Source organism: Leucopleurus acutus (assembly GCF_964270905.1).
Source record: "Leucopleurus acutus genome assembly, chromosome: 15".
Lineage (NCBI taxonomy): Eukaryota > Metazoa > Chordata > Mammalia > Artiodactyla > Delphinidae > Leucopleurus > Leucopleurus acutus.
The window spans coordinates 14930250-14946945 of NC_139157.1; the positions used below are offsets into that span (position 1 = coordinate 14930250).

General features: G+C 43.8%; 1 protein-coding gene across 1 annotated transcript in view; it reads right to left on the reverse strand.

The window, feature by feature from the left end:
• AKAP12 (A-kinase anchoring protein 12) overlaps nucleotides 1–11561 on the reverse strand; it is a 101367-nt gene extending 89806 nt beyond the window's left edge. The window contains exon 1 of the mRNA XM_082855823.1: nucleotides 11040–11561. Coding sequence (XP_082711949.1) covers nucleotides 11040–11207 — 168 coding nt within the window. The 5' untranslated portion in view covers nucleotides 11208–11561. The remainder of the gene's footprint in view (nucleotides 1–11039) is intronic.
• Nucleotides 11562–16696: the final 5135 nt, after the last annotated feature.

The following is a 16696-nucleotide window of genomic DNA, read 5'->3' on the forward strand; positions in this document are numbered from 1 at the left end:
TCTTCCCGGACCAGGGCTCGAACCCGTGTTCCCTGCATTGGCAGGCAGATTCTTAACCACTGTGCCACAAGGGAAGCCCACATCTATGGTTTTCCAGTCACTAGTCTATAGCCCTAACTCTTTTTGGTGTTGGGAGTACAGGCGCATGTGGTGAATCTGTTACTTTTAGTCCAGCCCTCCTAGAAACTAACAAGTTAATTTAGCCACCTAATTTGCCTAAGACTAAAGAACCCTGAGTACGGAGTTAGCGGGGACCCAGCAATCATAAGGACTGCTTGAGAAAAGTTCTCTGACAAATGTAAGGCTTTAAACCATGACCTACTTCCCTGGAGTAGAATGCATTCTTCGCATTCCTCCCTGTCCTGGAGGACTGTTTATCAGGCATAGTTCCAGAAGTGACTTGAAATCTCTGTCACTGTTGCAATTCTAGATAACATTGTAGGTTCTCTTAGCTCCATTTAGGACAAAAATCCTTTCAGCATTCAAAAGACCTTAGTGTGCCTTTAATTAACAACAAAAGAACAACCAATCAGCATTTTAATTGAAGTAAAACAAATTTCCTATATTGCAAACAAAACGGACAGATCTAACACTGCCATCACACTGAATTTAAAGGAAACTTAAACTCCTGAAGGTTTAAACAAAAATCAGATATAAAATCAAATCAATTTGAGTTTTGCTCCCGGTACTGTCAAGAATGTTTTGTTTAAATTGTATACACTTTTGTCAGGATTGGAGAAAGGATCTTAATAATCAGGACTGATTTAGTAAACTTTAGTGGTGCATTTTCCACTGCTTTTCAGTAACTTACTTCATATAAAACAGAGCAGAACAAGAACAAAAATTTCCACTCAAATATTTAGATTAACGTTATAGGAGTCAGGAACTCATGTCTAAATATTGGTTAAACGTGTCATTTCTGAAATAATTAAGAAAAATTCGTCATAGAGAGACTGTCTAATTTTTAGCAATTTCCTGTAGATTTCAATCCCTTCTCCACCTCCCCCATCCCACCCCAGTTGGTACTGCAGTGTATATCAATTGTAAATTCAACCACATCTAAGGTTGAAGTTTGCATAGCATTCAACGTTACTGGTGTGGAATAGACTGTTTTACATACATACCCAAGTGAAGGATAATTTCAAACAAAAGTTTCTTAAAAAGCATTATGCAAGCAGTTTGTTACCTTAGTGAAAAATTAACACCCAGAACTGAAAATGTAAAAAAAAGCTAACAACCATAACATACATCAACAATCTTGTTTTATGCATCACAACAATATGTATTTCAAAGAGTAAGGAAAACCATCAAGGACATGATGGAGCATGGCTTCAATAAGGGTGGTCAATATCTGAGCAAGGACAGAAAATTGATCATGAAGCAGACAAAACCCAGAGCCTTATGTAATGGCTCAATTCAGTAAGAAATCATACGCTCAGACATGAAGAAAAATAGCAAACCATAAATCGTCCTCCGAACGACACACCAAAGGGCATACACTGGAGATGGAAAAAATTGCAAAGAAGTATCTGCTTTGAAAGTGAAGATAAACCTTCCCCAAGCCACCTAGATTCTTTGCCTACAAATGGAAGAAATGCTAGTCAACCATCAGTCTCTTTCATTTTTAGGTGGACCCAGATGTGCTGGGGTAAACCAGTCACTGTTGCCTGATGAAGCAGTGACCCAATGGCTGGTGGAGCCGGTGCCATCTGTCTTCTCCTCTATTAATATTCACTGTTGGTTCCACCTTCTCCCCAGCCACCACTCTCAGCCCCTTCGGTGTCATCATCTCTTATCCTGTGATATTTAATCTTTCCCTGTGTCCCCGACTCTGCAAGCCTGGATTGCTCGCAGTGCCAGTGATCTGGGCTCTGAGCAGATCACTACTTAGAGAAACCCTATTGATCTCATGGATGCCCTCTGTCATTCCCTAGACTCTGCTGCAAACCTCTTCTTTACATTAAAAAAAAAAAATCCCAAGCTGTTACTATCAAGTGATGTTCTCTCTTCTAAAGATACTATTGGTTTGAGCAGTTGTTTGGCACAGTTGGTTACACAGCAATAGACAACTGAAACCGACATCCTGAGGGGAACGTCCTTGTCTACTGGAGAAACTGAGGCACTCCGTATTCCAAGTCTTGAAACCTCAATTGTTTTTGGCTGCCCCCGTGCCGAGCCTACACCCTACACCCATCCCACCGCATGGGCTAATATCTGCCCCCCAAGCTCCTAGGGGTGTCCTCTCTGCCGAGTGTGAGAGGGTCTGCCTCTTTGCTTTGTTTTTTATCGGAAGTCTTCACTTCACTGGCTCTCTGCTGCCTGTGCAGCTCTTACCATGATTGGCTGCAATTCTATCGGCATCTTCCCATTATCCTCTTACAACATTCAGCTCTTTCATATGCCCTGTACCTCCTGGCCTCCCGACTAACGGTCTTTATCTGCCTGCAACACTTGCCAAGATCTTCTTTTCTTTGTTCATCAGTTATCTGGACAATTCACTGAATAGACATGTACCAACTAATGGCAATTCTTCTATTGTCTACTCAACTTATTTGAATCTTTCTTATTGAATCTTTTCCTCTAGAGGGATCCTATACTTCACCTAGATCCTGAGGTGCTCAAGGATAATGCTGTGTGTAATTTACCTCAGGAAGCATCTAGACCAGGGCCTTTCATAGGCTAAGTGGTTAGGAAATACTTGAGTGACTATTTTTAATGCACAATGTTATCACATGCCAAGAAAATAAATTCACTTCTGAAGACAACACAGGCTCCCCACTTTTTTATATTTATGTGTGTATAAACTTACGATAGCCACAAGACAGAGGTGAGCCCAGAGATATAGAATATAAAAGTATTTTAAACCAAGGGTCTGCCATTAGAATCAATTACATTTTTAGCCACTCTCTTAATGCTTTTAACTATGTGTACAAATAAAGAGTAGGAAAAATTTTTTAAGTAAAAAGAAATCAATAAACATATATGCATACGGAAACTCGAGTTTTAACCGGAGGGACTATTTAGTCAATGGTACTGGAACAGGTAACCAGTATGGAAAATGAATTAAATTTCTCCCTCTAGACAGAAAATAATACATTTTAGTGCACTGGGAACACTTTAACCTTCTTTTTAGCACCGAGCTCTTGGATTTCTCTCTTCTTCAATCCCCAGTTCCTGGAGTACAGGAGCCAGTAGAGAAATGTTAATGAAATCAAGTGGTGGGGAAAGCCACACAGCACTCTTCCTCTTTTTTTTTTTAATTTAAAAAAAATTTTTTTAGACAGCCCCCTCTTCTGATCTTCAGAAACTTGGTTAGGTGTTAAGATTTCTTCACGGATTTTCGGACCAGCCAAAGGCCATAAACTAAGCCATCAGCTACTGTCTACTTACCCAACACAAGTGACGTTTTAAATTGATAAATGAGGGTTGAGGATTAAGAGGCAATCAGGTGGGAACGAAAAGTGAACTTTGACAAGTAGCTCCTGGCTCAGAAACGATGAGAGCATTTGATTCCACACCTATTTACCCTGAAGAGCACATTCCATTAAGAAAAAGCCTCTACTAGCAGCACACTTGGTTTCAAGACAGTAGAATAGGGACTTCTCTGGTGGCGCAGTGGTTAAGAATCCGCCTGCCAATGCAGGGGACATGGGTTCGAGTCCTGGTCCGGGAAGATCCCACATGCCGCGGAGCAACTACACCCATGCGCCACAACTACTGAGCCCGTGAGCCATAGCTACTGAAGCCCTCGCACCTAGAGCCCGTGCTCCGCAACAAGAGAAGCCATCGCAATGAGAAGCCCGCGCACCGCAATGAAGAGTAGCCCCTGCTCGCTGCAACTAGAGAAAGCCCACGTGCAGCAATGAAGAGCCAGTGCAACCAAAAAAAAATAAAAGGCAGTAGAATAAAGGAGGGAAATTATGTAGGAAATGTTTCCGTTTATTTTCTCCTCTGTTGTGAGGAGGGGAAATACCTAATTCTTCTAGCATCATCTGAAACCCTCCCTCCCACCCACACAAGCACCAATGTCAATCAGTCTGTGCTGCTGTTACCTCTGAACGTCTCGCCCAAGTCTACACCCCAAACCGCTTCCTCCAGGCAATAGTGGCCTAACTAGGCAAATTAGGATCCCTGATGAGCATTAAGGCTACAGAATCTCAGACGCTGGGGTGGCCTGGGATTCTGACTGAATAATCTAGAAGGGGGCCCAGTGGTGTCTTTAAAAAGCTCCCCAGGTGACTCAACTGCACAACCAGGTTTGGGAACCACAGAAAATTTAATCTCTCCAAACTCCACAATTTGCAATGTCTGCATATGACGGACAGAAGATCTGCTAATGATTTATAGTTATCTCCCCTTCTTAAAAGTTGGCTTATCTCATTTACATAACATCATGAAGAAACTGTAGGGAAGATGAAAACCTTTGAACTTGAATGAATACTTGTATTAAGAGAAGCCTAACAGTGTCTGGGAAAGACCCTGTAGTTTCCAGTGCTTTGAACACCTACGTTTTCCTGGGAAAACACATTTATTCCAGTTAACAGAGCCAGGCTGTCATTTGTTATGAGAACTGAGAACAGCACCCAGGGGAGGGGACTACTGTTTTCCCAGGAGGTGGATTTCTGCCCACAATCCCTGATTCCAACATTTCATGGATCAGATGTATGAAGAAATTTCTGGCAACTGGATGATTTTAGATTGTTCCCAGAGGAGAAATTTTTAAACTGATAGCTAAAGAAGTAGGTCATTGCAAAGTCAATCCAAGCAAATAGAATTAAAGACAGTTTGCTAATTTGGGAAGGAAAGGGAAAAATACCTCAGCCCCCTTTTTACTCTAAACTTGCTTTTTCCCAATTTTGATTAATTTCTGGAGGGAAAAAGTCTTTTAAAGTTAACTAACAATAAAATAAACTATACCCTTTAATGCTCTAAAAGCCAGTCCAGTTCCTGATGGAGTGGTGCACAGAAAAAAAGCATATGGTCAATATACCTGACAGGGCACCCAACTTCATAATTAAAAATGCATCGAGGAAACTGAGGTGCCAACTGAGGTACAGATTGGCAAATACTAGAAAAATCTTCTATCCACTGAGGCAAGGGCAAGGGAAAGTGAGCGCTGCTCTCCACAGAGTAGGGATACAAAGCGGATGAATCTCTTTGGAAAGTAAATTTAGCAAGGACTATCAAAATTTTAAATGCATGTAAATCCTGTGATCCAGCAAGTCCACTTCCAGAAATATATCCTAGAGATACATTCGCACACATACAAAGATTTCTGAACTAGGATATTCCCTGTGCCAATTTAATATAACAAAAGACTAGGAAAACCTAAATATAAACACAGGGGGATTGCTTAAATCATTATGGTACTTCAATCCATAAATGAGAAATTTATGTAGCCAATAAGAATGAGGGTAGACCTTTATGTCCTGATATGAAAAGATATCCAAACTCTAAAGTTTCAGAATATATGTTTTGATCTTATTTGTTGAAAGCAAAAGATAGAGCTATTCTTATCTATATACTTGCACATGAATAAAGGTTTTAAAAGAATATGCTAGAAACAACCAACATTGATTTCAAACTATTGTTAACAGTGAGTACTTTAAGGGGTGGGGAGGAACACGAGGCTTTCCCTTTTTACCATACTCTACAAATTAAGGTTCTCAACCATTAACATTTTTAGAAAAATAAACATTAAATGAATCCTGTTTGCTATGACTTTAAATAAAAATCATTTTAATAAGAGTAAGCAAGTGCTTTTGATCATCCTTTTATAAAGCCTTTATTATTCAAGAATGATGATCTCAGGTCTACAGTCAGGTTTAAATAAGTAAACTTAATTATTCACGATAAGAAATAAAAATGTATATATAATCAAAATTATTACAGATTAATATCTTCACCTTAATCCTTTTATTAGATGTACTAACAAGTAGGAACATAGGTATAAAACCCATACCCATTCTCTAATAAGGTGCTAACTTACAGGAAAATAGCCCCAAATCGAAACAGACAAGACAAATAATTATAATTATAGATTTTTAAAGAATTTATTGAAAATAGGCTTGCTGGGCTTCCCTGGTGGCGCAGTGGTTAAGAACCCACCTGTCAATGCAAGGGACAGGGGTTCGAGCCCTGGTCCGGCAAGATCACACACACTGCGGAGCAACTAAGCCTGTGCGCCACAACTACGGAGCCTGCGCTCTAGAGCCCGCGAGCCACAACTACTGAGCCCGCATGGCACAACTACTGAAGCCCGCGCGCCTAGAGCCCGTGCTCCGCAACAAGAGAAGCCACTGCAATGAGAAGCCCGCGCACCACAACGAAGAGTAGCCCCCGTGCACCCGCCCGCGTGCAGCGACGAAGACCCAATGCAGACAAAAATAAATGTAAATAGAATAAATTTTTTAAAAAAGAAAGTAAGCTTGCCTATTTACAAGATATAATGCATCTCCCTCCCAAACCCAGTTTTTTCCATATTTTTCTATTGTATTATTTTAAAATGAAACTTCTTCTAAATTATAATTTTTTAGGTTATAAGAGAACGAAGAATTGGCTTCAAGAATTTTTAGTTTTTTATATATATATATATATATATATATATATATATATATTTTTTTTTTTTTTGGCAGTATGCCGGCCTCTCACTGTTGTAGCCTCTCCCGTTGCGGAGCACAGGCTCAGCGGCCATGGCTCACGGGCCCAGCCACTCCGCAGCATGTGGTATCTTCCCGGACCGGGACACAAACCCGTGTCCCCTGCATCGGCAGGTGGACTCTCAACCACTGAGCCACCAGGGAAGCCCTTAGTTTTATATTTTTCATGTGATAAAACTACTGATATATTTTTCTCACAACGCTAAGTGCTGTAAATTCTAATTTCTCACTTCATGAATGACTACAGCAGTAAAAATTATAGAGGCCAAGGACGAGCACCATTTAGCTGGATTTTCTTTTCATTGGTATTCCTGTAACACTGAACAGGTGTTAAAACTGGTAAAGAAAAAGAAACCATTTCTTAGTGCCTTTTATTTTATTTTTCTTTCATTTAAAAAAAAATTTATTTATTTATTTGGCTGTGTAGGGTCTTAGTTGAAGTGTGTGGGCTTAGTTGCCCTGCGGCATGTGGGATCTTAGCTCTCCAACCAGGGATCGAACTCGCGTCCCCTGCATTGGAAGGTGGATTCTTGACCACTGGACCACCAGGGAAGTCCCCTTTGTACCTTTTAAAACAAAACATTTTATTTCCATTTTATTAATTATCCTGTAAGATACCAAGCTGGAATCATCCTTTTAATGTAGTTTAAAGCTATCCCGGCACAGAGATTAGTCAACGCACAGCAAATTCAAAGAGGACGCATGTTTGGGGCCTTTTCCTCACCAAGGGAAGTATTTTAAGTAGAAATCTTCACTGATCTCACAAATCTAAGAGCTTAAAAGGCTATAATGGATTAAAGGGAAGGCACTGCAGTCCCCACAGGCTATCGGTACCCTAAACGACCATCTTCACACCCACAGCTCCAATTTCTAGACTGTGTTCTAATCAGAAAGTAGTACCTCTTATAATCTGAGGGAAAGCCATATGAATACAGGTAGTCACACACAAAAAAACCCACTCTGTTAACATATCTTAAATTCTGGCCCTTCTAGTGTAAAACTGGTGGCAATCACATTACAGCCATCTCCATTCCTATTTTGTAAACACAGGGTAAATGAGAAACAGCACATACCTTGTGTTGGGAGAGGAATTATGAAATGCAGCTGGCCGAATCAATTGTCTGTTTTAACACAAAAGGTAAGGGCGTCCTCAACTTTATTCATCGGGACGGTGGACTCTTCTATATGAACACATCTGTTTGAGTCACAGCTCTTATAACCAAATGGAATCACAGCTTGAAAGACTGACAAGGGTCCCAGTCTCCCCACCTGCCGGGGACCTAGGCCTCACACTGCTGCAGCTGAGAACTGTTGCATTTCTAGCTCTGAGTCACTGAACAGAAAAGACAGAAAGGCTAATTTAGAGGATTGGGATTGTCCAGATTTAGCCTGAAGCTTGGCTCCAGAAATCAAGATTTGCCAGGGATAGGGAAGTTTGTCACTGGCCACCCCACCCTACACTGCTACCTGAGTGAAAGCAGGCTTTTCAGCTTTTAAAAGCAGATGACTTCAAATGTTTAAAAGCAGATGACTGAGGAATACCACGAGGCTTTGCTTACCACCTGTGTTCAGGTGCTCTAATCTTCCTGCACCCTGCAGTGGCCAAAATGGCAAACTCTCAAAATTAAACCTGGAAAATAACTGATCAAGCCAGTTCCCTTCAGAATTAACATACAAAGATTGTAAAAGATTGACTGGAAGATAAGACTCCTTCCATTTCCATTGAAATACATCACAGATAAAACCAGCACTTGTCTCTGTGCATCTAAACTGTGAGGCTTCAGTAATCAAGATTTACCAATGGGGAAAAAAAATCTAACAGCCTTTAATTAATGATCAGCATTCTACTGGGGGGAGGAGGGAAGCATTAGTCTAAACCTCCCCAAATGTCCACAGACCCAATCAAAAAAGCTCAAGATGTAATTCATCACTAATCCAATGTATGAAGTGGTCTCCTCTGAGTAACCTGCATTTATAATGCATTTGTCTATCTGAGATTAAAGGCAATTTGAAATTGCAACGGTAAAAAGTCCTTCTAAAGAAACAGAAATCAGAGTCCCCAAATCTTAGTTTCTTGCTAGATATTCACCTGGTCTGTGAATAACCAGACTCACTTTGACTTAGTCACTATCTGATAAGTGACACAGATCATGATGATGAGAAAGTCAAAGAACAAGTAGATGGGCCAAGGCGTTCCCCAACTTGACCGTCTGCGATCAAAATCAGGGAGCCAGCCTCATCCTCCCGGCCAGCCACACATGTCACACATGGGGCAACACGTGTTATGAGCCAAACCAGATATGGTCCCTGCCCTTGTGGAGCATTCAGAACAGCCAGAAGAACACAAGTCACTAAACCCACAAATATGGAAACTGCTGGAAAGAAGGGGCCGTGGTGCTGTGGGAACCTAGAATGGCAGATGAGATTACTCAGAGGTCAAGAACTGGGGCTGAACAGGGCAAGGACGGGGGGCAAAAGCTATGTGCGGAATCGCTCTTAATTAGACCATCCTTGTGGAAAGACTTAGGTCTTCAAAACCCGAGAAATAAATGTTGCTAGTTGAAATGAAAACTACATACTTTCTAAGGATACATGTAAGTTTATTGATTTGTCTCCAAATTGATAACTGGGCCGTAGGCCAAAAAGTTCAATGATATTCCGGATGTCATTTAGGTAATTTTTTAAAGGAGGTCATCTGGCTGTTTCAAGATGGTGGTGACTAAGAAAAAGGGAGGATAAGGTTATGGAAGAAAGATAAGGAGAACAGAAAGGAGGGAATATTTTAAATGAACACACTGAAGTTATTGGGAAGGGAATCAGTACCGTATCTCAGGGTGAACTGTTGATAAGACCTGAAGGACTGGTAGAAGCCAGGGGAAAAAATGTTCCCCAACTGCAAGCTTTTAGCAACGACACCTTAAAATTACGTTCATTACTGGACGCTAAATACTGGTTATGCAGCCATTTTGACAGTAGTTGGCATCAAAAAGTGATGTACAGTAAATATTAAAACCTAACTGAGATCTCAAAAGTATAGTACATTTCTTAGGCATCTCAGAAAATCTAGGCATTCCAGGCACAGTTGGTACCTGTGAGCACCTACAGCTCTAGTACAAGTAGTTATGTTAATGACTAGAGGTAATCTAGTTAAGAGCGGTCTCTCAGCCCAAACTAAACTAAGACAGCTAAACGGTCAAGGCGATTAGGTCATATAATTCTGTGATTTTTACCTAGATTTCAGGGTTGTTCCCCCCCCCCCGCACTGTAAACATCTATACTTCCTGAGATAACTCCTAAAGGTCCTCATGTACTCCGTATACCCTCAAATTTGACACAACGGGTTTTCTTTTTTCCTTTTAAGTATTAAATGTGGTTATCCACATCTTCTATAAAAATATCACAAAAAGGGTTGGGTGAAGCCTGGCTAAGGAACATAGATGCTGGAAAATAGATCTAAAAGACAACGATCTGAACAAGTCACAATCTTGGCGACTGTAGTCGCCAAGAAGAAATATTTCAGCCTTGAAGACTACGACTATAAAATGCAAAATGTCTAGGAGGTTCAGCACTGCCTCCAGAGACCAGAGTAGAGGGAATGCTGGCTTACGCCTCTGACCGCATTTGAGAACTTCTAACTACTCCTCCAGTATTTGTTTATCCAACTGAGTGCAATGAACTGAGCAAAAAGGAGGACGCCGCCGTGTTTGCGAAACCTGTCATTCCTTTTGGAAATGCAGCGTCGGCTCAGATTTTCTTTGGCTCCGAGCGAGCTACACCCCAGGCTTTCTCTGCATCAGGAAGGCGGTGTCTGCTCGAGCCGCTGCCGCAGGAGGACTGGGTACCAAACCCGGGTCGCTCCAGACACAGCCGATATCACGGACAGTGCGCTGCGGGGAACCCATGGGTGGAGGGCTCGCCAGGCTGCAACACGCGTCAGGGCCCAACAGCGGACTTTCCGCTTGGGGAGATAGCGGGGCGGGGGCTCGACACGCTCGGCTCGGGGGTCAGTTCTCCGCGGACTCCCCCAAGCAGCTCGCCGGTATCGGGCTGGGTCGCTCCCACCGGAAGAGCGTTGAGAAAGGCTCAGTTAGCGGCGGGCAGCCGGCGGGTTTTATTACTGCGGATGGCGCAGTCGCCACCCCTGGAGACCCACTACAAAGATGCAAGCCCCTCGCCGCGCTCGCCGCTGCTGTGGTCCCGCCCCGGCGCTAAAGACCCTGAAAAGCCTAGAAAGAGGGATTCATGCTCCCGAGTTTGCAGATGGGCTGGACCGGCCGGGAAGTTATCGCAGGCGGAGATCAAGGGACCCCCACACACACACCCCCACACACACACCCCACCCTCCGCCACCCCGGGGCAGGTGGCTCCGCGCGCCGGTACCTTGGTGGCGGGGTCCGCAGCGGCGATGGTCGCGTCCGCCGACGATCCGGGCGCCGCCTCCGCCGCAGAGCCTCCGCCGCTGGGCTCGGGCTCGGGCTCGGCCGGCGTCGCGCTCCCCGCCTCCGGCTGCTCCGGGCTCCTCTGTTCGGTGGAGCTCCCGGCGCCCATGGCTTGTCTGCGGTTCTCCCGCGCCCAGCAGCCGGGTTACGCCTTCCCCAAATAGCAGGGACGGGGAGAAGAGCCAGGAGCCGTGCGCCCGCGAGGTCTCAGGAGCGCCTTCCTCTCCCGTCGTCCTCCTCCGAACCCGCCCAGACAGCGAATGAAGGAGACGCGCTCGCTGCAAACTCCTTAAAAGAAAAAAAAAAAAAAAGCCACCTCTTTGCCTCCTCCTCCTCCCCCTTGTTTTTCCCTCGCTTCATCACATGAGCACAGCCCCAGACACGCCTTGCAGCAGCATCTCCTGCTAGGCTGCTAGGACCCGAGGAGCGGCCAGAGCCTCGAGCCAAGGGCCAGGCGAGCCGCCCACCCCGACCCCCAGGACGCCTCCCGTTCCTGTACGGGGACAGGAGCTGGGGGACCACCACCCAGGGCTGCCTCCACGAAGGGGAGGGGAGGGCGAGAAAGAGGGCAGGGCAGAAAGCCCCCCGAGGAGATCGGATTCGCTGGGGGTTTATTAAATGATTGATGACCCGAGGCAGGGCTTCTGCTGCAGCCCACTTTCAGCTGGCCCAGAGGCGAGCCCAGATCCCCGTTTGCTTACCTTCAGAGTGTTTGCTTCCTCCCCATTAGCAGGAGAAAGGCAAGCGCTCCTGGGCTCCTGCGGAGTCTGACCATATTAGGACACCTCACGTGGCAGGAGCCGGGAACCGAGAGGTTAATGCAGTCAGACCACGGATGAGGTGGCCCAGGCAGCCCCACGCTCTCCTATCACCCGGAACAAGTGATATCAGGCGATGCCGTGGGCAACACCGGCTGCCCTCATTCCCCGGGGAATCTGGGGAATGGAGCCTGTTACTGGAAATGTGCCTGTCCTTAAGGGCCTGATGCTGGAGGTCCAGGCCACCTCTCCCTCACGCCACCGCTGAAACAGGATGACATGGATCTGCTAGTCGTTTGCTGTCAGTATTTCTCCATAGATAAGGGCTTTCAATAATAACTGCCTAAGTGGCTTGCATTCTGTCCCTTCATACTCTTGAATATAATACTTGTCATATGAACATAGCAGGCAGTCACTATATATTTGAACTAAATTAAAATGTTAGCTGAATTATCTGGACGTAAGCATGAAGGTAGTGGGGCTGAAAGAAAAATTATCCCAGTTTTAACCGACAACTAAGCGCCTTAGTTTTCACAAACAGAAGCTCATTAAAAATGAAGAAACTTTTGGAATATTGCCACTAGATGCCAGATAAATATCCCATACCCAGATTGAGGACAATCTAGTAGAGAATTGATGTAAACAATAGTTCAGCACCAGGATATTTGTGCCCAGCTAATTGCATGTAGTAAAAGGGCTCCTTGGGAACCATAGGTTAGTTATCCAGCATAAAATTTTTCTGAATTTATCATTTTTATTTGAAAGGAGTACAGAACGGCCACCTTCTCTGGAATCTATCCCTTAAGAAGCAGTATATTTGGAAAATGGTTGGTTTTCCGAAGTTTTAAGCATTTCCCCCATTTTGACTTAAATATTTAGGAAACATTTGAGTACTTACTCAGCACCAGACATTGTGAATGCACTTTGTGTGTACAATCCCATTTCATCCTTACAGCAATACTGCCATGCTGATCCTATTGTTCTCATTGTACCAATGGAGTGGGGGACAGTAGGCCCGGAGAGGTTAAATCAGGCCTTCAAGGCTTCAGAGCCGGCGCATGGAAGACAGATTCCTCCCTGGCCAACCACTGGCCAACATTTCACTCCCCTTCTGTGGGAAGCTTGGAATATGTTCTCTCTTCTTCTCAGGGATGTCAGTGAAAAGTGGCGTTTAGACCTCACCTGGGATGTTAAGAGCAAAACAACGCTGTTAAAACCTATTTGAGGGGCTTCCCTGGTGGCGCAGTGGTTGAGAGTCCACCTGCCGATGCAGGGGACACGGGTTCGTGCCCCGGTCCGGGAAGATCCCACATGCCGCGGAGCGGCTGGGCGTGTGAGCCATGACCGCTGAGCCTGCGCGTCCGGAGCCTGTGCCCCGCAACGGGAGAGGCCGCAACAGTGAGAGGCCCGCGTAGCGCTAAAAAAAAAAAACAAAATAAAAACAAAAAAAAACCTATTTGAGAATGACTAACCTCAGCACATATGAAAATGTACCATTAAGTAGTACAAATACTTTCAAAATTCCCCATTCTGTGAGATTATATTTATTCAGTTCTTGGGAAATTCTTAAAGCTTTTCACATCACACTAGCCTTTGAATTTTCAGAAGAGATTGCAAGGTCAAAGATTTCAAGCTGGCAGTGTACACTCGCATGCTGAAGAAGACAGTGCCAATGTCTGATTAGATTAGCAATTGCTTGCTTTGTGTTTATTTTTCAGTGTGAAATGCTCAGATACTTATTTTGTAATTGCAAAGTCTTACTTTAAGAAATGTGCATGTGGGCTTCCCTGGTGGCACAATGGTTAAGAATCTGCCTGCCAATGCAGGGGACACGGGTTCGAGCCCTGGTCCGGGAAGATCCCACGTGCCGTGGAGCAACTAAGCCCGTGCACCACAACTACTGAGCCTGAGCTCTAGAGCCTGTGAGCCACAACTACTGAGCCCGCATGCCACAGCTACTGAAACCCGTGCACCTAGAGTCCTGCTCGGCAACAGGAGAAGCCACGGAAATGAGAAGCCTGCGCACTGCAACAAAGAGTAACCCCTGCTCGCTGCAACTAGAGAAAGCCTCCGCGCAGCAACGAAGACCCAATGCAGCCAAAAATAAAATAAATTAAAACTAAATTAAAAAAAAAAGAAATGTGCATATTCTAGTACTCCCTATTCTTCCTGAAACAGCACCATGATAAGGAGGTATTAAGGATAACAGGCTGCTTTGTAGATTCACACAAACACACACATTAAGTATCTTTGATTTTTAGACTGACCAAAGAATCCTTTCCATCTTACTCAGAGACTGTGGAATTACTCTTTATTTTTTTTAAGATGCTTCATTCTTTCTTAAAAATATTTCTTCATCAGATCATGCATTCAGCTTTGCTGTTTTTTAATTTTTATTGAAATATAGTTGATTTACAATGTTGTGATATGTTAGTTTCAGGTGTACAGCAAAGTGATTCAGATATGTATATATATACTTTTTTAGATTCTTTTCCATTATAAGTTATTACAAGATTTTTAAAAAAAAAATTCATTTATTTATTTTTGGCTGCCTTGGGTCTTCGTTGCTGTGTGCAGGCTCCTCATTGTGGTGGCTTCTCTTGTTATGGAACACAGGCTTCAGTAGTTGTGGCTCACGAGCTCAGTAGTTGTGGCACACGGGCTTAGTTGCTCCGCAGCATGTGAGATCTTCCCAGACCAGGGCTCGAACCCATGTCCCCTGGTTTGGTAGGTGGATTCTTAACCACTGTGCCACCAGGGAAGCCTGATCAAGGTTTTCTTTTCCAGAGTTTTGGAGACACCCTCAGAATTGCTTGCATCAGTGTCAGCGATGGAGAGGAAGGCAGCTGTTCTCTGTTTTCCACTTCTCAGTCCAAGGCTGTCAGTTATCCCGATTTCTCACCAGCAGCCCTTTCTCTTCCAAATAGCAGGACGCAGGTATCCCCGCACATCTTCTCCCATGGGGCAGTTGGTGGTAGAGTCGTTTCCCTGAGAGCGTTAATGCTCCCATAAAAACAGAGATTTCTCAGAAACACATACACGTTGCCCATATAGCAGGCTGAACTTGTATGTCTAATGCTTACTTCTCCAGAAAGGCAGGTCACGTGAGATTTGCCAATAAAATTTAGAATCATAGCTGGGCATCTTGTGCATACAAAGCATTTTCAAATATGTTTGAAAATAATTCACGTATGTTAATACAACCCCTTGAAAGCACAATAATAACTATAGTGATTAAAACAGAATCTAAAACCAACACTCTCCCATGGATTCATTCTCCCGATTGCCTTCAGACAATTTCACTTAAAACTGGCAACTCTTGGGCTTCCCTGGTGGCGCAGTGGTTGAGGGTCCGCCTGCAGATGCAGGGGACGCGGGTTCGTGCCCCGGTCCGGGAAGATCCCACATGCCACGGAGTGGCTGGGCCCATGAGCCATGGCTGCTGAGCCTGCGTGTCCGGAGCCTGTGCTCCGCAACGGGAGAGGCCACAACAGTGAGAGGCCCGCGTACCGCAGAAAAAAAAAAAAACAAAAAAAACAAAAAAAAACTGGCAACTCTTCACCCTTGAAACTACCACTTATCACTTGTTTTCCCTAAATAAAAAGTCTACTTTTTTTCTGAAGCAATTACTTACATCAAGTTATCTAAGAGCCCAACTCTTACTCTCCTCTCCTGTATTTGCTGATTATTAACTAGAACACCAGAAAAATTAACAACTTTATTCAATTCATGAGTAGCTAATAATCCAATATTTGTATAGAAACTACAGAAAAAGTTCAACATACAGATTAAGTTCAAAGGTCATCTTCCGGTAAATATACATTATGTATATAGGCAAATATTATTCTTCTAACTTTTTTTTTTTTTTTTTTTTTGTCGTACGCGGGCCTCTCACTGCTGTGGCCTCTCCTGTTCCGGAGCACAGGCTCCGGACGCGCAGGCTCAAGCCGCCATGGCTCACGGCCCAGCCGCTCAGCGGCACGTGGGATCCTCCCAGACCGGGGCACGAACCCGCATCCCCTGCACCAGCGAGCAGACTCTCAACCACTGCGCCACCTGGGAAGTCCATTATTCTTCTAACTTTAAGGAATGTATTGCTTTGGGTTTAAGTATAAAGCCTGCTATTCATATATCTATTTCATTTACCAAGGTTTAAAATTGGCTCCTGACTCAAATCTAAGATTACTCTAAGGTAACAAAGCGAGGGAGCCGAGTTGAGGGTTGCGGAGGTGGGGTGTTGGAAGGGGACAGTTAGTTCTTTCATTCATGTCATTTATATATACATATACCTTTGTTCCCCCTCCAGCCACTGTGGAAGGCTTTCCAGAAGCAATTATTTACAGAAAACTGATTTAACATAGCTCCCACCACTTTGTTCAAAATGTGTCTAAATGTAAACAAATAAATGAATACTATTGAAATGTAGTCCCCAGTAAGCCCATAGAGCTTTGGCTTCTCATTTTTCTAGAGTTGGGCTGCTCTCCACCTATTATGGAGTGACTAGAACGCAGATACAGTAAATGATGTGCTCAATATGGAGGGAGAGTTTCTCAGGATACATTTATGGAGGGTGCCTGAAGTTATCTGGAAGGTTTCTGCACTCCAGGGCAGATCAAGTTACCATAATCCAACAACTTCAAATCCCTTCACAAATTCTTCAAAGGGTCCTGTAAATATCCAACATTTAAAAAAATATTTTGACTTATTAATTCGACAAACTTTTATTGAGTTGAGTGCCAGGAAAAATGCTTGGGGGTTTTCAAAGCTGGAAACTGGTTTCATAAGTCAACATTGCTTACTGGAAAAATAGACATTATAGAGACATACATTTTAAATCATT